The sequence below is a fragment of the Chiloscyllium plagiosum genome, unplaced genomic scaffold (assembly GCF_037043375.1).
Source record: "Chiloscyllium plagiosum isolate Xiang-an unplaced genomic scaffold, Cpla_swu_hap1 HiC_scaffold_6, whole genome shotgun sequence".
Classification (NCBI taxonomy): domain Eukaryota; kingdom Metazoa; phylum Chordata; class Chondrichthyes; order Orectolobiformes; family Hemiscylliidae; genus Chiloscyllium; species Chiloscyllium plagiosum.
The window spans coordinates 8108230-8134627 of NW_028270144.1; the positions used below are offsets into that span (position 1 = coordinate 8108230).

Sequence of the window (26398 nt, forward strand, 5' to 3'; positions counted from 1 at the left end):
AGGAAGGAAAAGTGAGAGGCAGAGACAGACAGTGTTATTAACACAGAATTATTCATTTCTCAAATATCTGAAAATGCTTCACATTTCAAATTATTTTGAAATCTCATCATAAACACATTTGACAAAATGTGTACAACACGCTTCTATGAGAAGTACTGAGTTTCATGTTTGGTTAAATTTGTTTGTTGCTAATGGATAAATGTCAGTTACAACATTTAAAGAACTCACTTTCCTGCCAATAGCATCACCTAAAGAATCAGAAAAGGCCTTTGTTTAGTCTCTCATCCAATAGGCAGTAGCTCTGACAATCCAGTGTTCTTATAACAGTGCATTAATGTTAAGGTTTGTTGATTCTGTGACTTGAACAAAGTCTGGAATGGCCCAAATTTGAACTTGTATACAGGGGCAAAAAAAAAGGTTTTCATTGCAATGTTAGCAATTTCAATCCCTTTCAGATTTCAACCCTCATTTACAAATTCAAAGGTTGAATTTCCTGGAAGCTGGTGAGGGTGAGGATATGTCTAGTGATGGGGAAGGGGACTTTGGGAAGCATAAGGATGATATGGGAAATACAAATGAATGAACCTTGACGCTAAGGCAAGGCCCAAAACAGCGGACTAACCCAGGTCAAGGAGAGATGATAGAGAGCTTCTCCAGAGGGTGTGGGATTATTGGTGAGTGACACTATTTGTGTTTTGCTTTCATAACACATTGCCTCACCACAAGCTATTTGTTATTTACACATTAAAAACAATGTGTTTTGCAGATTTGCAAATTCTGCATCAACCTTATACTGCAGCCTGTACCATTATAATGACAGGTCATATTACAATGCAGGATGCAGGATTGGTACAACTCAAACTACAGCCCTTAGCAGTTACCTTTTAATGATGAGTGATCATAGATTCTATCAACATTTAACATTAGAATAAAGTCACATTCAAACATTACTAAAGAATACATGATTTTGTGAAAACTGTTTATTACTGTATTAGTCAGAACAAAATGCAAAACCTTTGCTGCATTGTTATGGGGCAGGAAGGCAATTCCTTTTAAAATATACAAAATCTTATTTCATCTTTATCGAATAGTTTAAAAAAAACAATATTGTGTTTTCCTGTCCCCTTTTATATTTTCTTATCTAATAGTTTTCATTCATAACCTCTTGAAATTTCAACTTAATTTTGGTACACACAAAACACCAGCTTTCAACAAGTTTACAGAATGTTCCCCAAACCCAGAAAAACAAATTACCAGGACAGTGATCATTCTGTTTTGCGTCCAACAAGGTCCAGTAATGACATTTACAAAAATACCAACGGAGACTGCATTTGGTAATCTCTTGATTTGATCAGAGGTTCATTCAGTCTGATATAAAACCCTAAAAAAAGGACTCTCTATCTCTGAGCTCTTACCACAACATCCCTTGATGATGTCTCATTATTTATTTTCAGTGTTAGGTGAGGAGTACATTCCTTGCTTTATAAAGGATGTCACCATTTTGTTTACACCATACAGAATAAACTTGAATTTTTTATTGATAGTTGTCACAGACTCTGTAAAAGATTTTGTTCTAGCTTACATCATTCTTAGGACAAGAAATCGAATAGAACACTATTCTAATAAATTCTAAGGACAAGTGACCTGTTTGCATATTTAGGGTACAAATTTTCAATGCAACATTTATGTTATTGTTTATGTGTTTTGTTCTAACTTGAAATAAATATATATCTACATTTGTTTTTTGCAAACATTGTATTAATCTGCAACATTTCTAGTGGATTTAACATTTTCACATGTAGATAATTTAACTTCATGCAAAGAAAAATAGGTTTCAAGGAAATCAAATGAACCATGACCATGAATGACAATCCTGCCCTGGTCTGATCAAATGCTGGGCAACTTTAAAGGAGTAAGTTATATGATACAATTGTATAGCACAGAAAGAGTCCTTTCAGTACTGTGTGTTTGTGCCATCTATTGGAAAAACCTCTCCAGCAAGACACCTCCCCGCCCTTTCCCTTTATTTTGCCAGTATATAACCAATTCCTTTTACAAAGTTGTTGTTGAATTTGCATGTACTTTTTCAGTCAGTGCATTGCAGATCATACTACTGGCTACTTAAAAAAATGCCCGCTCTTCTCCCCTTTGGTTATTTTTCCAATTATTTTAAATCTCTGCCTTCTGTTTATTGAGAATTGGAAACAGTTTCTGGTGGAACTGAATCATCCTTAATTGATTGAGTGTAAACAAGATGTCTAATTTGTCCCTCATGTGACATGGCAAGAGAGGCAATATTCATGAAATGTGGTTGTTCATATTTTGGAAAATAGCCCTTGATTGTGTTCTTTGTCAAAGTACATTATCACAAATAGATCAAGTGATTGATTTGACACAAAAGGGAGAATAAAAGACAAACAGCCCCAATATATTTAGCACAGTGCAATAGCTGATGAAAACAAGGTAACAAACTGGTTAAAGGCTTTCTTTATAGCAAAATTTGCAAACACTACAGAATAAATCAATGTCCATTGCTGCAAACACATGGGATCATCTCTGAGAGGAAATGACAAGGAATTGAAAACTCCATCATAGACTGTGAATATCACAGACCATGTAAAAAATACATATTTGTTGCACAGATTGAATAGTCGTCAATCTATCTTTTGAAGTTTCTTTTTATTTGATTACCAAGCGTGCTTTGTTACTTTTCAATCAGCTTCTTCTTCCTTTTAAATAACAAATAAATTTGTAATTGCAAGTTTTGCAAAGTCCTTTCCATTCATTAAAAAAGATTGGGAATAGGAACAGACCATGTCTATTGTTTAGTTTTGGTCCTTCACCCACTATAATTTAGTGCTTTTTATTGATAGTTCTCATGGATGTTCACAGTCATTTAATAAAAATAATTGAGTGACATTGTGTACAATGTTTCCATATTGTTGCTGATCATATAGTGCCATTGTGTTAGTTTACTTCATTTTAAATTGACATTATCTTTCTTGTGTACTTATACGAATTGACTTCGGAAGGCGTCGATAAACCTTCACAACACAGCAATAACTCACACCTTTGCCTGGTAATGTCATATATAGATTACAAGTAGTTGTGAACTGTCTTACAAGCCTATTTAAGAAGATGGTATGATGTTACAAACAAAGAAGCTTTGTTTATTAGTAACAACTTACATCTCAGGTTGTATTGGGTTGGTTTGCATCTTTGCCCATTCGGCATTAAACATGAACTGCTTGGGGCCCAAAGGGACCTTATGTCTGAAGGATTGTATACTGTTCATTGATAGTGCCTTATTTTCCCTCTGTTGAAATTGAACAGGTTCTGTTATCACTGGAACTCTCTGAGCATATTCTTTGTTACTGATGTGTTATTGACTGATTAAACCAAAGTTGTGGAAAGACCAACAAATGGATTTATTTCCATTTACTCCACATTCTTAATTATATTTCCCATCTGGAGCCAAGCACAGCCTCACAAGGCAATGAAGAAATTCCAAGAAGGAAAGATCTGTCATTATCTTTGGTGGGTGAGTGGCTCGGGGAAAGAAAATTGCGCCGATGCTGAACATTGTTCTGTTCTGAGACATACGCAATCCCGACTGATTTTGGTCTTCGTGACTAATCTAATGCATTGGAGGGAAGCGATGTTTGTTGCCAATTTACAATTCAATTTATACTTGCTAATGAAAAAGAAATGTCACTTCCTTAACTATCTTGGACTTCATTGACTAACCAACATCAGTTAATGTTCCTGAAATTCTGATGGAGCAAGTGCTGCTGGATACAAGACAAATTACTTTATAAAACAAAGGGCAGCCTCAATAGGAATGATATTTAATGACTTTCTCTGTTAAAATCATTAATGATTTCACCGTTATTTCACATTCTACAAATCCATTTCCAATAAAGCAATCTATGAGAAAAATCAATAAAAAATTCCTATTGGGGTAATTTACAGTTGTTTAAAATTAGTTGACATGAAAAGAATCTCTCAGTATTATGATTAATGTTTCTGAACTTCTATTTAGTCACATCAAATGTCCAGTATCCACTTGGATTGAGTGGGTCAATGTTACTTAGTCCTGAGATTTAGTTTAGTTTAGGAGATAGCTCTGGAATAATATTTTATCGTTGGATGTATTTGCTTTCCTTGCTCTGCTCATGTGCACTGGGGTGCTTAACATCAATTGCAAATGGCTGTGACTGATAGTTTTCCATGTGCAATGTTTAATGCCACTGTTCAGTGCAAACTCTGGGGGAACATTATGTGTAAGCAACGTTGTTTTAGAGAAAAAGCATGGATAGGAAACAAAGAGATCAAGACATCCATCATCACTGGTATCTATAGTAAGAAATCAGAACACATGGAAAATTAGCATTTTAGTTAACCATCAAGAACCGGAAGAGTACTGACTTAACAATAGTTTCATTTCATCTGCTTGTATTGCAAGTGTTTATGTAACTTAACACTCATTTATCTATGACTTTTCATCCATTTGAAATCGTGAATGGGAAGATAGGAAAAACATCCCTGCCTTGAGTCACCATGTCTACATAACAGCAAGGAATGAAGATAAAGGGATAATGAAGCTACTGTCATTTTTTGTGCCCTAAAGATGTTCAGTCCCGACATTAATCAGTGATAATTTAAGTTATTTATAATGAATCAGAATTAGGATCCAAAAATTGAATTAAATGATAATCGGACTGAAACCTGTAAGTCAATTTTCTTGATCAGGATAACACAAAATTGTAACATTTATTTGTGAAAAGAATCAAATTACAGACAATTCAAGTAAGACATGGACACCCCCACCCTAACCAGAGAAAAGAAACTGGCTAGTATTTGAATACAAAATTTAAAGTTGCTCAATTTAAATACTCAAGCCTAAAATCTGTGTGCTTGAGGCAAGCGAGATACATTTTGAATTTGGTGTCAGCACAAGAAGTTTAATCACTCCACAAGTACTGAAATCTACTTCTTCCGTTCCACAGTGTATGCACAGTGTCAATCTCAATCCATAATGACTTGTGTTGTATCACTCCTATTCTTTACACAGCAGTTACCTAGTGGACTGGAAAACAACTAAACATCTTTGTAACCAAGGTCAACCATTACTTTATAAGCGGTGCCTCAATGGAAGTGAGGTTAAAGAACTGCATGGAAAATTCTCGAGCTTTTGAACATAAACACCTGTTTAGCTGGTCATAAGATTATAGAAAACATAAATATTAGTTAATTAACTTTTATTTTAATTGATAATTGAATTTCTAAAGAATGATACAAAATAATACTTTGTATTCTTCATTTGATATTTTGCAAAGTGAAACAAGTTTGTCAAAATGAGACTGATGTATGCATAGGATAACTTTTTTGGCTTCTGAGGTTAACTGCCTATAGTGACTAAATTTGTGTACTCAACTCAGAATGAAAAGGTACTGGCTTTTTAAAAAAGTTTAATTGTTCAAAATGTCATTTAACCTTCTTGTCTTGATTAGGATGTCTATTGAGGTCCTCAACATTCCACCTTCAGTTGTAACAAAATGATTCCCAGAAGGTCTAGAATGATCAATTTGCCTTGGATTGAGAGAATTGTCTATCATATAAACGTAAACAAATTCCAATTAAATTAAGTTTGATTTGTGCAGTAAGGTCAAAATTCTCAACTGGTCAAGGAAAGTAAATTGGATAGATCTGGATTGGGGATTAGGGTTAAAGATTTCAATATTCTCTGAAAATTCAAGAAGCTGTTAAACGTCCAAAATCATCTTCTCACAGCAGCTGTGTCCTTCTGCATGATGGATTTAGGAGGAGGTCAAATGTCCCTCGGCTTACCTTTGTTCATTCAGTTTGTTTGTGCAACAATTGTGCGTAGCATGGGGCCTCAGTACATGCTTGTATGCTTTTTGTTCTTAATATTGGCTGCAGCCAACCACATGTCTCTTCCTCATATAAAATGGGAACAATAAACTGGGAACAATAAACTTTTCCATGGAGAGAAAGGACAGTTAACATTCAGCTCCACCATGATGCAGTTTTTTTTTGCCTTACTGCAAACCCACAGGATGTAACAGCTGAAAAGAAAAAGGACTGGGTGGGAGTACGCTCTGACTAAAAATACAGAAAGTACAGACAATGTAACAACTCATTTAGTGTTGAGAAATTGTTCCAGGAAACAAAAGTTCTGCAGCAACTAGTGCAAAAAACAAAAGTCTAAACATTAAAACACAGTGTATAAAATAGCATGAGAAATCAGTCTTGTCTTGCAAAGTCTTTCAATCAGTAAAAGTTGTATCTTTGTTGATTTGAGGCTGGCTCCCAACTTCTGTTGTTTCATAACCTAGATGACCTGGTAAGCTGTGATTTGGAAGCTAGTACAACCAGTTCTGATCAGATGTGACCGTCATCCTTGAATAGTAAGCCTGTAGTGTGCAAATCAAACAACAGCATAAGTCCTTACTCATCACTGGTTGAGTTATCTTCCCAAGTTGCAAGCCCTCCAAAGTCCAATACAGTACTAGTCTGTGTTGCAGAGACTGTCACTACAGTATGCAACAGGATGAGTACCAGGACACATAACTTGAGTCTACTATTACACAGTCTTGACGCCACAGATGAGGCAAGTGAGGACCTGTGACACAGCGGTGGATTGGTTGTTTCTCTTGTCCCTTTGGATTGTTTATTTGAAACTGAACTATGCAACTCCCACCTGACATCACAACACTCTTGCTCAGGAGTGGTTGGGTGACTGTTGGGCAGCTCTGTGTGATAAAGAAATCAAACAATTAAACATGCAAATATTATTACACTCTCTTGTAATAACACATAAGACTATTTCACACATTTTTAGATTAACCTTTTGTATTCACACAGTTTAGCTGTACAAATATCACATGAACTTAGTATTTTTTGGAAGTTCTCAACATATGCATTTCAAAGGTAATGCCAGGCAGAAGAGATAAGGCAAATAAATAATTACATGTTTGTTATGTAGTACCGTTTGCACTGGCAGTCAAAGACAGTTTAACTGGTGTATGGAGAGATATTCTTAAATTATGTCCCATGTTCCCATTAAGTTGTGCAGCCACTGAGATAGTCTGTGCATGCTGATCAGATTGAGGATGTATTGATATCCACTTCTAGAAGTTGCTGCTGTACATGGACCTCCAAGGTTCCCTGTAACAGCAGGAAAGATTAGACGGAACAAGGAGAGGAACATATGAGTTAGGAGGAGGCCACTCAGCCCCTTGAGCCTTCTCCACCATTTTGTACAATAATAGTGGATCTAGTTGTGCTTTCTACTACAAGGACAGTGTCCTTTTTATTTTTGTGTTTTCAAAAAGTGTGCGCCATGATAAGAAAAGATTGTTTCTACATATAGTGATTTACCAGGATGCCTGCATAATTACCCAACAAGGAATTCTATCCCTATTCTGAACTCTGTTGGTGTGGGGTTCCCACAGAATGCAGATGAACAGGAGCCAAGAAGGAGTTTACAAGAGAAGCTGACTGGTTCTCAGCTAACTAACTGAGAAAATTGGAACTGGAAACAAATCACAGAAAGAGTCAAAAAGAGGCACAGAGGTGTTTGCAGTTGTTCTGCCCAGCAGAAGCTGCCAGTTTTCTGCAGTAAAAAATAATTCAGTTTGAACCATTACCTTTCCTGCAGAAGTTGTTATGAGATGTAACTTTTGAATGGATAAATCAGAGACATTTTACAAGTGAACCCTTCACTCTGTTTCTCTTGTAATCCAGTGGAAGTATTTAGAATCAGGCAACTGAACACCAGGGGTCTGGGTAACCAAATAAGTGTCATCTCAACATCAGAACCCGGAAGCACAAAGCACAGAGCTCACTTTCCACTTTTTCTACCTCCACCAATAATTTATATTCCCTATTTATTTTCTGAGCATGTAAGGGGAATTATATAAGAGGATTAAAACTTTAATTAGTAGTCTTACATGCCAATGGTTCATATCTATGTAGCGGCACGGTGGCTCAGTGGTTAGCACTGTTGCCTCACAGCACCAGAGTCCTGGGTTCAATTTCAACCTTGGGTGACTGTCTGTGTGGAGTTTGTACATTCTCCCTGTGTCTGCATGGGTTTCCTCCGGGTGCTCTGGTTTCCTCCCATAGTCCAAAGATGTGCAGGTCAGGTGAATTGGCCACGCTTAAATTGTCAATTAGGTGCATTAGGCAGAGGGAAAAGGGGTTTGGGTGGGTTAGTCTTCAGAGGGTCGGTGTGGACCTGTTAGGCCAAAGGGCCTATTTCCACACTGTAGGGAATCTAATCTACTTATAATAAATAATTATTATTATTCACTCCAGAACCCTATTCCCACTTTCTGTCAACCTTGGTCTGAAAGTCTGGTAAATTGGATATATTGTATACTGTAAAAATGACTCTGGAAATATTGGCTTGAATTATAGAAGCCCTACAATGTGGAAGCAGGCCATTCAGTCCATCTTGATCCTCTGAGGAATATGCCACCCAGGCCTAAATACCCTTCCTTATCCCTGCAATTCTTAATTTCTCGTGGCTAATCCAGCTAATTTACACATCCCTGGACGGTATGAGCAATTCACCCAACCTGCACACATTCGGACTGTGGGAGGAAACTGGATCACCCAGAGGAAACTCACACAGACAGGGGAGAATGTGCAAACTCCACACAGACAGTCACCAAAGGGTATAATCAAACCCAGGTCCCTGGCGCTGTGATGCAGCAGTGCTAACCACTGAGCCACTATGCAGCCCAGTTATGGCAAACTGCCTCAGTAAGGGGTGACACAACTCTGCTTGATTTTGTCCGTTAGGACAATACTGCTTTCTGCACATTGAGATACCGGTCCAGAGTATCTCTGGGCGAGTGACCGTGAATACACCGTTCTGGAGGCTGCTTGCTCCTTCTCACTCATGGTCTTCAATTTCTCATGTACTGTCACATTTCTTTACTTAACATCTGTACATAGTAAGTTCTTAAATGTTGTTCTGTAGTTTTATGTCGAAGACCGCTCACCACATGCTCATTATTGATGGGTATTTTCTCTCTTATTGATGTCAGAGTCCATCTGATCAGTTTCATCACCATAATTTACATGAAATGTATTACACCACATATTCCATTTTCCCAAGCCCACCCTGCCCATACTCTTGACTCCCTTGTCTGTCCAGGAATTCAATCTAACCCAACTTTGAATCAATAACCCAGTCATCTTTGCCTCCTGGAGAAGAGAATTTGAACCAAGGTCAGCCCTATCCTCATGTTCTTGATTGGCAATTGTGTTAACATCTACCATTTGTGGAACTATCAATCTTCCAGAAAACAATTGACTTAATTCCAACTGTTTCACAACTCAATCAGTAAGCTGTTTGCAAACAAGCCATTTTTTATACAGCTAAATCCTTAATTACCACATTTAATTTCACTAACACAAGATTTAACAGATTGCAAGATGTGTGTGATACATTATCTGTCTTCTCCGCTCTGATAAATAGCCATCAACAACTGTCTTTGAATGAGGCACAAGTGAGGAATTTGGTTTTGGTTATCTGGTAAAAGCAGATATCTGATGTTTAGGGGCTAGTGCAGACGGCGTGGAGCTAGGGTAAGGAATGGCTGCAAGTTAGCATTTGGGAAACCTGGAAATATGAATTTAAAATCAGGATGTGATCACCATATTTGGAATCCCACTGATAGGCTGGTAGCCTTTTGGGAAGACAGACCCAGCGCCATAACCGGGAGGTGGAGGGAAATCTTTAGAAAGGTCAGTGAGGCTGAAATAACTCCACAGAGCCTGGCATCTCATCACCAAGTCCTCTTTTATTTACATGTGGAGTGTCTTTGAAACTGATCCAGCTCCCTTAGAGCCTGCTGTCAGAGTGAACAGAACCCCAGACACTCCTGTTTATATCTGTCAGCCAGGGCTCCCTGATTGGACCAGATTAACAGCCCCAATTAAAGAACTCATATCCTGTGAGGTCCAACTGGGTGACTTTGTCACAATCACAACAGAGGCCAGAGACGAAGAGTCATGTTTATGTTGCTGAGAGCAGACTTGGCAACAGCCTGAAAGGATTTGAGCAAGGAGTTATAAGAATGATAAACCTATACCTTGGAGGAAATGTCAGATACAGGAACTGAAACAACAAAGGGAGAATAGAGACACAGATTCAGAAAACATTGAGCAAATCCTTGTGAAAATTAAACATTGCATCAATCAGTCAGATTCGTTGATTTAAACAGCAGCCAGGATTGTGATACATCATGAGATTTATAGCTTGCTTTGTGTCAAATTCAGTTTTCTTGACTCATGGTTTCACACTGTGCTGTTGTTTTTGAATCAGCCAACAAAAATCAACAAATTTGTTTTTGACTCATTGCCAATTAATGGTGAAGAGGATAGAATGATGATTTATTCCATTCATTGTCTCAATTCAATTCAATCAGTCAAGATACTGACACTTCAGTAAATTAAGCAGCGGACATCACCATTATATGTTTATATCCCTTGATATACCAATCTTTGTCCCCTTTAACTTTATCTTCTGAGCCAAACCCAAGGCGGCCTTACATTCCAAGAGGTGCTTATTTGTGAGAGACCTTGTCAGCTTGTAGAGCAAGACAGTTGAGGTCAGAAGTAATAGAATATTTGCCAAATTTGCCTCTTTAACAGTCAACTAAAAAAAACAAGTTGAAGGACAAGTCATACACTTAACACCATTCTCCTCATTTCATTCAATTGTCCTCCCACAGTTTGGCACGGCATCTAAAACCTGAGCAACTAATGGTGTTCCTCTGCCAATGACATAATTATTGGACTGATTAGAATTCATTTCAGCAAACTATTGATAAAAAGATATGAATTTGATCAGACATTTTGCACAGCCAATATTAAACAGTCATAGAGAAATAGAGATGTATAGCATGGAAACAAACCCTTTGGTCCCAACTCGTCCATGCCAATCAGATATCCTAACATCATTTCGTCGCATTTGCTGGCACTTGGCCCATATCTCTCTATAAATGATTTCTAATCATATACCCATCCAGATGCCTTTTAAATGCTGTAATTGTACCAGCCTCCACCACTTCCTCTGGCAGCTCATTCCATATACGCACCACCCTCTGTGTGAAAAAGTTGCCCCTTAGGTCTCTTTTATATCTTTCCCTGCTCACCCTAAACCTATACCCTCTACTTCTGGACTCCCCCACCCCAGGGAAAAGATCTTACCTGTTTACCCTATCCATGCCCCTCATGATTTTATAAACCTCTATAAGGTCACCCCTCAGCCTCTGATGCTCCAGTGAAAACAGCCTCAGCCTATTCAGCATCTCCCTATAGCTCAAATCCTCCAACCCTCATAACATCCTTGTAAATCTTTTCTGAACCCTTTCAAACCTCACTACATCCTTCTGATAGGAAGGAGACCACAATTGCATGCAATATTCCAAAAGTGGCCTAATCAATGTCTTGTACAGTCGCGTCATGACCTCCCAACTGCTGTACTCAATACTCTGACCAATAAAGGAAAATATTTCAAACACCTTCTTCACTATCCCTTTGTATCTCAACTCTTGTTTCAAGGAACTATAAACCTGACTCCAAGGTCTCTTTGTTTAGCAACACTCGCCAGGACCTTTCCATTAAATGTATAAGTCCTGCTCTGATTTGCTTTTCCAAAATACAGCACCTCGCGTTTCTCTAAATTAAACTTCATCTGCCACTCCTCAGCCCATTGACCCATCTGATCAAGATCCTGATGTAACCTTCTTCGCTGTCCACTGTATCTCCAATTTTGGTGTCATCTGCAAACTTACTAACTGTACCTCCTATGTTCACATCCAATTCATTTATATAAATGACAAATAAATGGAGAATATTCTTTTCTAGCTGTAATAGGGTGACAAGCATCAAAGAAAAATTCACTGAAATATTTCACCATTAGATGCAATGTTTCACATACAATAGCTCACCTGTACAAAGGAAACTTGGCAGTCCACCATAGACAAGATCCTCATTGTCTGGTAAAACAAATGGACATCTGGTCTGGACCTCCAAACAGTATTGCTTGCAAGGAATTCTGGAACTACAGTGAAACTGTGTGGCCTCGAAATACTGGGAACAGAGCCAGGCTTTGTAGACAGCCTATAAAGAAAATACATGGAGTGAGTATGTGTGGGATTTGAGTTCAATAATTGAAGTAAATTTGAAGGGGTAAAACAGGTTACATATGACAGTAAAGTGGCTTTAAATGCTAAATAAATCAGGTTAAAAGTTTCCATGTATGTCAAGATTTGCTGATACTGACATTGCAACTGCAGCACTTGTGTGATTGAGCTCACTTTGCACAGGTATTGCTGTTAAACTGTCAGTGCAAGCCTTAAAATAATGAGCTGAACCCAGTCTGGTACGAGAGAAAAGCAGATTGAGACTTCTGGGAGGACAGAGTTTTACATCCTTTAATTCTGACCTGTTTAATATCCAAATTACACTGTGAGGTAAGTGTTGGCAGGATAATAACTGTGTTTCAAGAGCATTTTCAGGTCTGTCTCACACTGTAAGTGTAGCACTGCTGGGGTTCTCATTATCGATAGGAGCTGTTTGCGAATAATCTTTGAATGACTTGTCAATTTCCCTGCATTTGTTATAAAACGAAATGAATTTCAAATTCATCTTATGTCCCAATAGCAAATTAAGTTGAAGATAGAGAACAATGAGCGCACGAGTTTAAACAGTACAGAAATGTTACAATTTACCTCTTATCTTTCCACTTCACTGTAAAGCACCCCATTTCATCAACATAGCTTATTATTTGTGTTAAGTTAAAAATCACACAACACTAGGTTTTTTAACTTTGTACACCCCAGTCCAACACCGGCACCTCCAATGTCGCTCCAATGTAAAGCTCAATGTCTTCTTATTATTTGTTCGTTATTGTATCATCCATTTCCTCAGTCACCATTCACTCTGTTTGACCTCTGAAGGTGTTGATCCCTTATTAGAGTATAGTTTCCCTAAACCTGGTAGAACCTTGAGTATGTCATCCATGTGAGCCATTATTGGTTTATGAACCATGACAGTGAGTGCTGTTAGTAAACTATTCCATCACAGGCAGCATCATATCAGAGCCTGATGTGATCTTTATGTGATATTCTGCACGTGTTTATGATCAACAGAAGACACTTAATTGTGACCTCGAGAATGTCGCCGAATTGCCCCCTCCTAGCTACTGGCTGCTGAAGGAACTTTTGCTGCTCCAGTTTATTGATGGAGCATAACCTAGGACCTTCTTTCTATAGACCTCAAATATTCTTTTGATAAATTAACCGAGGCATCATTCAGGTATTATTCTCTTTCATATTTTAAACAGACATTTGCCCCAATCTTAACGGGAGTGGGAAGGAGAGTCTAAAACACCAGCAAGACCGAATTAGCTTCCTCACTGCAGAGTGTTCACTTCACCACATGTGTGACTACAAGAAAGCCAACTTGATAGAGTGGAATAGCTCCGGATTGGGTGGGAAATGCTGTCGGAGACATCCATTCAACAACAGATTAGGAGTTTACTGTTGGGGTAGTTATAACCATGGTTGTGTTTTGCTACATGCCTGGCAGCGGCTGGTGTGGTGGTGAGGGCAGAAATCCTAGTCTTCAGGAGTCTACAATCCTGAAGCATTGCCTGCAATTGATACAGCATGAGAAGTAGGTAGGGGGAAAAGATCCTGCAAGCACTCTTATAAAATCACTTCACTTTCCCATGCTGACACCTATCAAAACATATTATTTGTCAAATTTCCAAAAACCAGAGAATTCAGCCAGCCAGGTAAAACATGGAAGTAGATATGTGGGAGATGGATCTCACTTGAAGGTTTTACAAGTTTTGCATCCCATCTAATCCAAACTCACTTGTTTTTCCGAGATTAAAAGTCCCCCAAACACTTTTTGTGAAATCATGAAGCAAATGGCTGAGAAAAAGTCATGTCAACTTGAACTGTGAGCCTGGTCTCTCTCCATGGATGCTGTCTGACCCGTTGTGATAACCAGCATTTGCTGTTTTCAGAAATTTGCTCCTACACTTTCATCTCACCTCTGAAATTCAGCTCTTTGCTCGATTGTTGAATGTTTTGATCAATTTAGTAATGAGATTTGGAGTCAAAGGTCCATGGCAGAGTTCAGACTGATTATTGATGAACAGACTGTAACACTGTAAGGGTTGCTTCCTAGTACTGTTCCGATATCAACTATTACCTTGTGGATAATTGAGAGCAGAAGAAAGGGGGGAACACTGGATTTTTCTAAATTTTGTACAAACTTGGGTATTGGCAGGTGGATGAAAGTGATGACCAAGTGATATTATCGCTAGACTGGCCTACATGTGACTCCAGACCCACAACAATGTGGGACAACCACCTGACGAAGGAGCAGTGCTCTGAAAGCCAGTACTTCCAAATAAACCTGTTGGACTATAACCTGGTGTTGTGTGATTTTTAACTTAACACAGCAATGTGGTTAGCCGGTGAGGGCAGAATCCAGTAGGTTATTCTCTTTGTCATTTCTCTCACCAGCAACTGTAAGCCCAGTCAAGTAAATCTGACTCAATTAGCAGTGGCATCATTGTGATAATGACAGACATTAAGCCACCTGCCCACCCCAGTTGTACACTTTGTGCTGCTCTTACTCTTGATGTTTCTTCGAAGTTGTGTTGAGGACTGGTTCATCAGCTGAGTGGGGACAGACGGCAGTAATGAGTTTACTTGGAAGGTTTGCTTCTCCATTTTTGAACTGATGCATGAAACACCAGCTGGTCATGACGATGGATGGGTTTGTGACAAGGACTGTAAGGTGTATTTTGGTGCATGTGACTATGTCAAGTTTGTCTAATCTGTAGACCGGCTTTTCCAGAGAAGGGCTTTTGCCTGAAAAGTCGATTTTCCTGCTCTTTGGACGCTGCCTGACCTGCTGTGCTTTTCCAGCACCACTAATCTAGACTCTGATTTCCAGCATCGGCAGTCCTCACTTTTGCCGGGCTTTTCCAGATGTTAGTGACGAGGATATTGCAGGGTTGTCTCGGCAGAACGTGTATTTGTCATTTCCAATGCCCTTGTGACGTTGGCTGCTCCATCTGGCTTTATCCTTATTCAACTCTTTTGTAGCATTTTGACTCAATAACTTCAGTAACCTGTTAAACTATTTTAGGGAGCATTTAAGGGACCAACATTATTGTTTCAGGGATGAACATTAGTGTTGATCTGGAGTTATTCTTAGGCGGGACTGAGTTAAAACAGTAGATTTTCTCTCATAAAAGATACCTGTGAACCAGAGGGACTTTTACAACAATCCAGTAGTTCTATGAACAATTGCTGATAGCTAGCTTTTTCGGTTCTATTTCCTCATAAATTGAATTTAAATTCAAGCTGCTGTGTTAACCTCTCTGGAACCATTCAGGTTGGGTATTGGATTTCTAGCCCAGTAACATCACCACCGTGCTAACAATCCCCACAAAAGCTACATAATGCACTGTAACACCCAGCAAAGGTCAGTTGACAACAACTTCCAATTCCCAAATCTCTAGCTTCTTGAACATCAATGCAACATACATCATTAAAATCTCCTTCTGAGGATGTACCTAAGCACATGGACTGCATGATAATGAAGCCAGCTCGCCACTATTTCTTCAAGGGTAATTAAGAAGAGTAACAAATGTTAGCTTTATCAGTGTTGCTTACACCCATTGAACAAAGGTGTGATGATGTGATGGGGTTGATAGCCCAACAGATGGTCAACTAGGATGCCAAAGTCAGAACAGCCTGCTCTAACCTGAAAGAATGACCAGTGAGGGCAACAGAAAAGCTTACAATTTATGAATCTAGGGCTGTGTCCAGCAAATGTGAAATGAGTTCCATTCCACTTTTCCTTTGTCTGCATCAAATATTCATAACAATTCAGGCAATCATCTGAGATGTAGTGTTTTTCATGTAATATGGTGAATATAAGGTCAGGCTGAAGACCATTTCCTGTTAGATTTTGTAGAAATGTCTTTGAGCCCAAAATTAAGTCATCTTTCTGTACAAAAAGAAGATGCAATACATTTATTCACCATTAGATGGTGGCATATATCCTCCATATGCCCCATAGCAATCCAAAATAAAGCTAAATGTAACAAGGCAGATACTGAACTCCCTGCCTAACAATACAGCTGCTGAGAAATCAGTTCAAATTAAGCTGCTATTAAAGACATTAAGATGCTAAGTTAATGGAGCAATATGGACTGTCATGTCAAGACTATTCATTTGGAAACTTAACAATGACATGTATACTGTTGGTTATTAATACGCAAAAACAAAACAGCAATGTGATTGTCCAGTTTGGAGAAAACACTGCATCTTACTTCCACAAAACTGCCATCTACCCACACCATTTCTAACACTGTGAATATGTAATAAATGTGGGTGTGTGTTAATTGTGGCTCAGCCTTGTAGTAATTTTACTTCTGAGTTGCAAAAAGTTGCTAATGGCAAAGATCAAGATTTACATTTCAGCAGTGTACTGAGGAATTGATGCGCTTTTGGTAGTGACATCTTTCAGATGAGATTTTAAACTAAGGCCCCATCTCCTCTCTGATGGATGCCAAATATTGCACAGTGCTTTCTTGAAGAAGGGAGGTTATTCCCAGAGCACTGGCCCTGCATGAGAGTCAATTATTTTTTCCTTAAACTGAAACTAATTCAAGGACCAAGACTTTAGAATGCTGGGGTTTCACTTCCCATTCACTCAAAGGATTGCTGGCAAATGCATCACCACCAAAACAAATCTTCCTGCAGCTGTTTGCATGCCAACATAACAATGATTGGCTGGAGGTGACACGTCACCAGCCCTCACTCAGCAAGACATCCTCCTTCAGAGAACCATCAGCCAACCTGATTGGTAGTTGGCACGTTGTAGCATTGCCAGAAGGTGCAGTGTACAGGAATGGTGCAGGAGGCCATTCAACCCACTGTGTCTGCACCAGCTGTCTGAAAGAGCATCTTGATTTAGTCCCATTCTCCTGCCATTTCCCATAATCCTCAACACTGTCACTCTTTAAATAATCATTGAAAGCCCTCTTGAATGTCTCAGATGAATAGCCTCCAACATACATTCAGGCAATGCATTCCAGACCCTGACCACCTGCTTAGAAAATGGTGTTTTCTCACATCACATTCCTATACCTGTGCCCTCTCATTCTTGATCATTTTATGAGTTGGAATATTTTCTACCTATCTACTTTGTTCAATCCCCTTATGATATTAAAAACTTCTATCAAAGCTACTCTTAACCTTCTTCTCTTTAGGAACACATTCCTAACTTCTCCAATTTGTCTTCATATTGAAGTTTATTATCGCTGAAAACATTCTCATAAACTTGCAATCTCTCCAATATGCTTAGATTGTTCCTAAAGTGTGGTGTACACAGCAGGCCAGCTGAGATCTAACTCGTACTTTTTACAAGTTTAACTTAAATTCCTTGCTCTATGGCCCCATGAAGAAAGCCTATAGTTCTGTATATTTTAATAACTGCTTGATCTACCTGTCCTGCCACCTTTAGTGACTTATGCACTTGTTCATCCAGGTCTCTTTGCTCCTGTACACACTCCTGCATGTCCATTGTCTTCTAACCAAATTCTATCATGTCACCATTCTCTGCATTAACTTCATCTGCCCACGTCACCAACTTGTCAAAGCCCCTTTATGGTTTTCCACTGTCTCACGGTTTACAATGTTTCCAAGATTTTTTTACCATCTGCAAACTTGGACATTGTCTCTACACACTAAGATTGAAATTAATGCATATCAGGAAAAGTAGGGGTCCCATTACAAACCTTCCTCCAGCTTAAAATATCCATTGTCTTTTACTCTTTATTTCCAATCCCTCAGCCAACTATGTAGCCATATTGCTACTGTCCTGTAAATTCTATGAGCTGTAACTGTTCTTACCAGTCTGTTTGGTGTCACTGCATCAATTTGCTTTTGTAAGTCCATGAAGACAATACATGAACAGCATTCTAATGATCATTTCCCTGTTACCTCTTCAAAAATCAAGTAAGTTAGTTAAACATGATTACCTTTGAGAAATCTGTATTGGGGATCTGAATTAACCCACATTTTTCATATGACTATCCTGGATTATTATTTCGAAGAGGTTCAGGCCAATTGATTGGGCTGTAATTGCTGAGATTTTCTTCACTAGTTTTTTTTCAAACAATGGTGTTATTTTGTAGTTCTCATCTGGCACCACTCCTGAGTCGAGAGAACAGTGGAAGGATATTGCCAGTGGCTCTACAATTTCCGTCTCATATCCTCCAATATTCTTGGATTTATCTCACCCAGTCCTGGCACTTTATCAGTTTTAAGTATTGACAACCTTCCAGTGCCTCTTCTTTATTAATTTTTAACTCTTCTGGTGACAGAGTTACCTCCGATGTATCCTCCGATGTATCCTCTCTCACTAGCTGCTTGCCTTCCAAAAGCTTATGGCTTCAAATAAACCTGTTGGACTATAACTTGGTGCTGTGTGAGTTTTGACTTTGTCTACCCCAGTCCAGCATCAGCTCCTCCACATCATCTTTGCTAAAGAGGGAGATGTTGCCCAGGCAAAGACATTTAATACCTGAGCCATGCTCTCTGTCTCCACCTGTAAACCTCTTCTTTGTTCTATAATCAACTCTACTCTTTCCCTTACCATTATATTACGGTTTAAATGCCTATCGAAGACTTTGAATTCCCTTTTATGTTTGCTACTGGACTTTTTTCCTACTCCTTCTTTGCTTTTCTTATTGGCTTTCTTGCCTTCCTTATGAACGTCCTGTGTTTCGGGCATAAGCCCTGAAGAAGGTGGGTCCCATATAATTAACTGGGCATTTCAGGGGCAAGTTGGGAGTTAACTGTATTGGTATGGCTTGTATTTCCCTGTTTGGTTGGATCTTGAGGAGGCAACTTTTGCCTTGTTTTAGCTGGAGACTCCTCATCACCTCTTTATTGCAAAGGCCCACTTCACCTTGTGCCATTCCAATATATTATAATATTGTTATTATTTATTACTATATTTTGAAGAATGAAAGGTGACCTCATTGAAATGCACAAAATAATTAGGTTTCCCAGTTGCAGAGTCCAGAATCAAGGTCCTAATTTTAAAAAAACGTGGATGCCAAAATGAGGAGCAATTCTTTTATTCTCAGGATTGTGACCATGTGAAGCTTTGAAAGTCTCTGCCACTGAGGGCTGTAGATTAATGGACCTCAGCTTACCAATGGCTTACAGGGTTTTGGTGATGGGATCGATAAAGGGCAATAAAGTGTTCGATCAGCCACGATAGTATTGATTGATGGAGCAGACTCAGTGGGCTGAATGGCCTGTTCTTGTTCCTATTCAACAATGTCACTGGTGGACCATTAGATTACAAGAAACAGGAGCAGAATTTGGCCATTCTGCCCATTGAGTCTGCTCTGACATTCGATTGTTACTGAGCCCCATTCTTCTGCCTTCTCCTTGCTCTCCTTGATCTGATGCATTGGCCAGACTGCTGTCAGTCTGATGTCTCCCTGATGCCTAGGAACAAGGAGGAAGGCAGGGGCTGGAGGGGCTTGGTGGGAAATGGTTGAACAGCAAGGACAGGGTGGGGGCTCTGAGCAGCTCCCTCTGGGAGATTAGGCAACGAGGACCTTTGAATGAGGGACATCTCCCACCCACTTTGCCCACATAGGGTCCCATAAGTAAATACACCAGAATTTGATGGTTATGTTTCCTCATGGCAAAAGCTTATCTGCCACTCAAGTAATAACAGCGAGAATAAGATGAAACCCTTAGGTGGACATCAAGGACCTTAGTTTCTGGCAAAGTGAAAAAAGCATCCACTTCTTTTCACTTGAACCTTATCGGGGTATAGGTAGGAAGATGGCAAAGCCTTTTCCAACTCGCCTCCCACCTGATTGAATGTTCCCAGCTTCCAAACCCTCCTGAGGCAAGCTTCTACCCAGTGTTAGCACAAAAATAATGTGTGTGCTTGTATCGGGAAAACCCAAATGCCAGCCAGGATTTTCAAATTTTTATACTGAACCTAGGCCCTGAATCTTGTATTTATACTATGGAAGATACAACACAATTTATAACTACTCTATTGGTTGACAATCCCTGCTATTCGTCTGAAGAGGTTGAGGGTGAACTTATAGAGCTTTATATAATCATGAGGGGTAAAGATTAAGTGAATGGCAGGCATCTTGTCCGGCATGGAGGGGGGGGGGGGTGGATTTCAATACTAGGGGGCATTTTTTAAGGTGAGAGGAGAAATATTTTAATAAAGACATGAGGGGCAGGTTTTTCACACAGTGTGGTTCATCTGTGGAATGAACTTCCAGAGGAAGTAATGGATGTGGGCACAGCCACAACGTTCAAAAGACATTGGGATAAGTGCATGAATAGGAAATGTTTGGAAGGATATAGGCCAGGCGCAGGATGGTGGGACTAGTTTAGTTTGGGACTAAGGTCGGCATGGACTAATTGGACCAAAATGCCTGCTTCCGTCCTGTATGACTCTATGACTCAAAGGACATCATGTTTTCTCACTCCAAGGCTAGAGAGCAACACATATACGCCAGAATCAACAGTAGGAGTGAAAGAGTTAAATTAAGAAGGCAGGTTGTAGAGAACCGGCTTGCAGGAGCTCTTGTGGTACTAAGGTAGTGACCTGACTTCTGAGCCAGAATGCCCAGTTTCAAGTCCTATCTGTTCCAGCGGAGTAAAATAATATTTCTGAACAGGTTGATTGGAAATATAGAACTAGCCCCTGTATTGAAAATTAAACCATGATTGAATCCATGTGCTTAGGATAATTAAGAGAGTGAATAGAATAGACAGAGAAATAGATTCTCTCTGCTGGGTGTAAAAGGTTCAGAGAGGAGTAAGGGTATGGAATGCTTTGCCTGCAATGGTAGTAGTTTAAGTGCATTTAAGTCGTCATTGGACAGGCATATGGACGTACATGGAATAGTGTAGGTGGGATGGGCTTCAGATTAGTATGACAGGGCGGCGCAACATTGAGGGCCGAAGTGCCTGTACTGGGCTGTAATGTTCTATTTCTGTGTTCACTTGTTTGCACAAAGTGTGGTGGAAATCTGGAACTGTCTTCCACAGAAAGCTGGTGACATTCAGCAAATTGAAAACTGAGGCTGACAGATTTTTATTAGGCAAGAATAGTAAGGTTTATGAAACCAAGGTGGGTACAAGCACATGGAGCTGTGGTAGAGATCAATGTTGATTTAATTAAGTGAAAACATGGATAACTTCTTCCTGTTATGTTCCAGAGGGTTGTATCACATTGTTAATTAATTTGAAGACATCATGTGGCAAGGGCAGACCAATTTCATGAATAATCAGTAACAAGGTCTCCAAAAACAAAACTAAATGCTGGAAAAATTGACTATTTATCAATTTGGCACTGACATGTCCAATTTGCAACCAGCACAAGTCTGCTATCATTTAGTCTGGAGCATAAAATCCAACAGCAAAGATGATATGAGAAGTAAAACAACACTGAATAGAACAATTACAGGGTCATTACAGGTTTGACAGGAAGGATACAAACATACTATAAACTCAATAATAGTAAAATGGAGAAAAGTTCACTTTCATTGTAAGGGATCAAAGATAAGGGTGCAAGCTTCTTCACTAAAGGGATAAAACAAGGATACATTTCTCTTCAAAAGGGAATTAGATATCAACTTTAAAAGGGTGAAAAAAAATGGAGGGTTACAGGAATAGATCTAAGCCGGGAAACTAATTAGGTAGCAGTTTTAAAAGTGCTGGAACAGGCATGATGAGTCAAATAGTCTCTTTCTGTGGTTTAAGATTTTATGATCACCACATAGCATAGAGCAGGCATTAAAGTCCCAAGTTACAAATTATTTCATACATCATTTGTGCTGCTGTTGTCATTCTAGCATAGAGTTTTGAGAAAAAGCATGAATATTCCATGGATATACTTTGAATCTCAAATCAGGAAAGGGCACAGAATATGATTAATGCCAATTGGGATGTGTTGGCTTTGGGTAAATAATTTGGTGGTTGGAACTGAATCTTATATTCATTTGGTTAGGTGGGAGTTGCATTGATTTTTTTGGAGGGATTCTCAACATGAGGCCTCACAAGATTTCTTGCCATGCCATAGCAAATGCACCTCATTGTGCCGCCCTATGAGATTCTTCACACCTGATTCTATCTCCATCTTACCATATGCTATTCCTGAAACAACTGAACTTTAATACGCCAAAAGACCAGCATCCCTGAACTACAGCATTATATTTAAAGGGTCACTGTGCACATGGCCAGTTACTGGCATTCCAAAGCTGCCTGGTTAGTGACAGAATCTGAACAGTTGGGGAAAGGGGAAGATGATGCTATGTTTCTCCAACAGGGACCTGGAGATCCTAGTGAGGGGGTGGTGCAAAAGTGGGCTGTTCTTTTCTTGGAGGGCTGTCAGTGGAGGCCTGGACACTTGAACCTGACAGCCTGGTCTGAGGTAGCCACCTGAGTCAATGCATTTTCAGTGGTGTAGAGGAATGGCCAGCAGTGTCACAATAAGGTCAATGACCTTCCCTGCTTTGTCAGGAAAGATCCCACTTGTCTCTCTCTGCAATTCTCACACTCACTTGTATTTCCGCTACTGCACCCATCTCCTACCCAGTTCAGGATTTACAACTCTCATTATTGCCTGTTACATCTTCTCTCACTCACTGTCATTACCATCCTCAACCCTCTCACAAACTGCATGCCAGCTTACTCAAATACCCAGGGAACCTCACTGCTTCCTGACCAGCCGTACCAGCACTAACCACTGTGCCACCATTCTCACTTCATTCAATATCTCTCTTTGTCCCATCCTACAGTTGTACAGAGAGGAGCTGGACTGGTAGAGGTGTGCTTTGCCATATGACATGCCTGTAAATACTGCTGCCCCCTGTCCTTCACAATTGCAATCCACCCAGCTCCCCAGCCTGCCAGCTCCCAGTCCCAAAGAATAAGCAAGTAAGTCAGCACAAAGTGTGCAAGTAGTCAGAAAGCAGTGAGTCGCCTTGAAATACAGCTTGGTGCAATTCATGAGCTGAATGCCTGTCCCTGCACACAATGTCCTTGCAGCAGCCTGACAGTGCTAGTGGCTGATGTGCCCTGCAATGTGAATCAGTGCTTCTTTAAGCAGAATAGAAACAGTTTCCATTCTTATTTGCCTTAAGCAAAGTTATTGGAGATTGAAGCTTCAGATACCTTCAACAGTGAACGTTTTGTGATTTTGCTTTATTTTGAGATATAATTAATCCTAAACTGTGGTTGCTAGGCAACAAGATGAAAACAGTGTCATCTTCACAAAAAGTCTGCTCATTGTTTCTGAAGATAAACTTAAGCTATTGTACTATTTTCATTCATAATGTCAGTCATCAAATTGCTATCAAAGAAAACTGATCTGTGAGATTGATAATGCAGAAAAGGGATAAGAAGGATCCTTGTGTGGTATTATTCTCTGGATTTGAATATTTATACAAGTAGGAAATAATTTCTTATCAGTTTACTTTCAAAGTCTATTCACAACTGACGAGTCAATCACAATTGAAACCCACAACTATTTGCAATTACATACCACTTATAATGTAAAAAATATCCCCACGCAATGAATAGAGATGAACTCAGATGAAAAATGTACACTGAGTCAAAGACGGAGGTGTGACCTTCAGTAACAGATGGATTTTGAAACAGAGGAGAGGGAAGGTGAGGCTTCGAGAGACTATTGGAGATGGTCAGAGTTAGAGTAGACCTCAAGTTTGTTATCAGTCTGATACAGCAGCCAGAGAAAGTTCAGAAACCATTGTTAAGTTGTGGCAGGGATGAAAGATGTTAGCATCAAGGTTCACCTGTAAACATTTCTCATTTGTGACAAACTATCAGACACAATTTGACAGCTCCAGGTCAGTGGAGCGATTGAGAAGGCTTTTGCATGTAGAAGCTGATGTCATCTTGCAAGGAAGATGAGGTGACCAAGGATAAATCCATGAGGAATTTCAGGAGTAAACTGAGATGGAAAGATAAGCTACTGCTGGAGATGCTTTGGTTCTGATTTAGAGAGGCACAATATGAAAATATCCAAACTGAGTTGGACTATGAGCAGCATTGAAATGGTTAGTAGACATGGAGTTGTTTAGGAATGAGCTGATGTTGGTTTTGCAAGGAAAAGATCAATAATTGAGGTGAGGGAGCAATTTACAATGTGAGTTGCAGAGGAGATAAGGAAGGGAAACTGAATGGTCAGTGCTTCAGAATGGGATTTTGTTTCAAATCACTCGTGGAATGTGGGAATCACTGGCTGGGCCAACATTTATTGCCTGTTCCTAGTTGCCCTTGAGAAGGTGGGGGTGAGCTACCTTCATAAACCACTGCTGAAGCTGAAGGAGTTAAGACATAAGAACTGGGTCACCAGACAGGATGAGCTCAATGGGGATAACAGAAAAGACACTACAGGAAAATGCCTGACATGAGAAAAGGTTGGCCTGATGGACCTGGAGTAGCAGAGCCTCCTGACAAATTAGCAAAACCATAATGAGTAGTTAAATAGCAGCAACTGTTAAATACTTGGAGTTATAAAAGATAGGACCTGGACCTATTACAAATCAAAAAGAAAATCTGCTTCTAAAGGAGAGGGCATGGCTGAGGTACTAGAGATATCTTTGAGGAGAAAGTGAGGTCTGCAGATGCTGGAGATCAGAGCTGAAAATGTGTTGCTGGAAAAGCGCAGCAGGTCAGGTAGCATCTGAGGAGCAGGAGAATTGACGTTTCAAGCAAAAGCCCTTCATCAGGAATAAGCAGTGCCCCACCCCCTCCCATTTTTCTCTCCAACCCCACGATCTCAGCCTCATTTTTGATGAAGGGCTTTTTCCCAAAACGTCGACTCTCCTGCTCCTTGGATGCTGCCTGACCTGCTGTGCTTTTCCAGCACCATCCTCTCGACTCTCATCTCCCCAGCAACTGCAGTCCTCACTTGTGCTGAGTTCCTGGAATCTGACCCAGTGATGATGAAAGAATGATATGAAAAACATGTTTCCAAATCAGGGTGGTGTGAGATTTGGAGGGGAAATTGGTGATGAAGTGCCTGCTTCCTGCATTCTTCCCGGCTCCTGACCTTGTAGATTTAGGAGAAGCCTGAGACAGTTGCTTAGTGCGCTTTGTAGATGGTACATATGGCTGCCAAGTTGCACAATGAAGTGAGTGAATATTTAAAGATAACGGTTGGTGCCAGTCAAGCAGACTGCTTTAATGAGATTGGTGCTGAGCTTATCTGAATGTTGTTAGAGTTGCACTCTCCAAGGCAGATGCACGATCATCACCTATTGACCAATGCTGGCATTTTACCAAGGGCAAAGGAGATGTTGGGTAGCTCATCCACCCATGTACCAATTCAGCCTCTTAAATATCCATTTATTGGAGGCCACCCCAGCCAGAGTACTACCTGATCTCACATGTTGGCCCTCCTGATCCTGACCATTTACCATGCTCACTGGGGCCTGCCAAACCGCACATTGTCAAAGTACCTCCATGGACCCTCTAATCTGGCTTCAGTGTACATCAACACTGGGGAATAGGACAGTCCCAGCACTTGGCAGCACTCACCATTTGATTGGCCAGCTATCTTGCAGGCAGCACCTCCTCCAGATGAGGAGGAGGTTTCACCCTGACCTGATCAGTATCTCAATGGCCGTGGAATGGGGTCTGGTCTTCCCAGCCAGACGGAGGTTGGACTGCAGCTGATTTTGAAGTGAGGTGATTGCATCCGTGCAAAGGCTCCACCCACAGCTTTCCCCGATGACTGACATCCTGCAATATGTTGATGGATATAACTTCTTAACTTAATTCTGGTCGTCCTTCTCCATTGTCACAGAAAATGTAGGTTGTGATGCAACAAGGAAGTGAAAAGCAGCATGAACAGTCCTTATGTATTTTGCATGATCTTTCTGAAACCATTATTGTGACAGCTACAACTGTGAGAAGTAACAGAAAACAGCCTCCCACATTCCAGATGGGATGACAGGGTTGCTCCTATCTTCTGAATAATACTCTAATCTGATTTACATTAGAGGAGAGGTAAGGTTTGAGCTGAGTCATATCAATACCTTGCAGACAGTATTTTCAAATTTCCGAGATAATAGGGTGGGAGGCTTTTATCACAGAAACTATTTTCACAAGCAGCTTCATTTGCTGGGGTTTGATATTTGATGCGTGAAACACACTGTCATCAGTGACTGGAAAGTGAATGTTATTACCCAGAAAATCTTATGTGCAGGAAAATTCTGTTTCTACTTTATGAA

At 39.9% G+C, this 26398-nt stretch overlaps 1 protein-coding gene across 2 annotated transcripts in view; it reads right to left on the reverse strand.

The window, feature by feature from the left end:
• Window positions 1-982: 982 nt before the first annotated feature.
• Window positions 983-26398, reverse strand: part of LOC122550442 (NALCN channel auxiliary factor 1-like) — a 528822-nt gene continuing 503406 nt past the window's right edge. For both annotated transcript variants that reach the window (XM_043691179.2, XM_043691177.2), the window contains 2 exons: window positions 11994-12165; window positions 983-6776 (listed from right to left, as the gene is read on the reverse strand). In XM_043691179.2, coding sequence (XP_043547114.2) covers window positions 6472-6776; window positions 11994-12165 — 477 coding nt within the window. In that variant the 3' untranslated portion in view covers window positions 983-6471. The remainder of the gene's footprint in view (window positions 6777-11993; window positions 12166-26398) is intronic.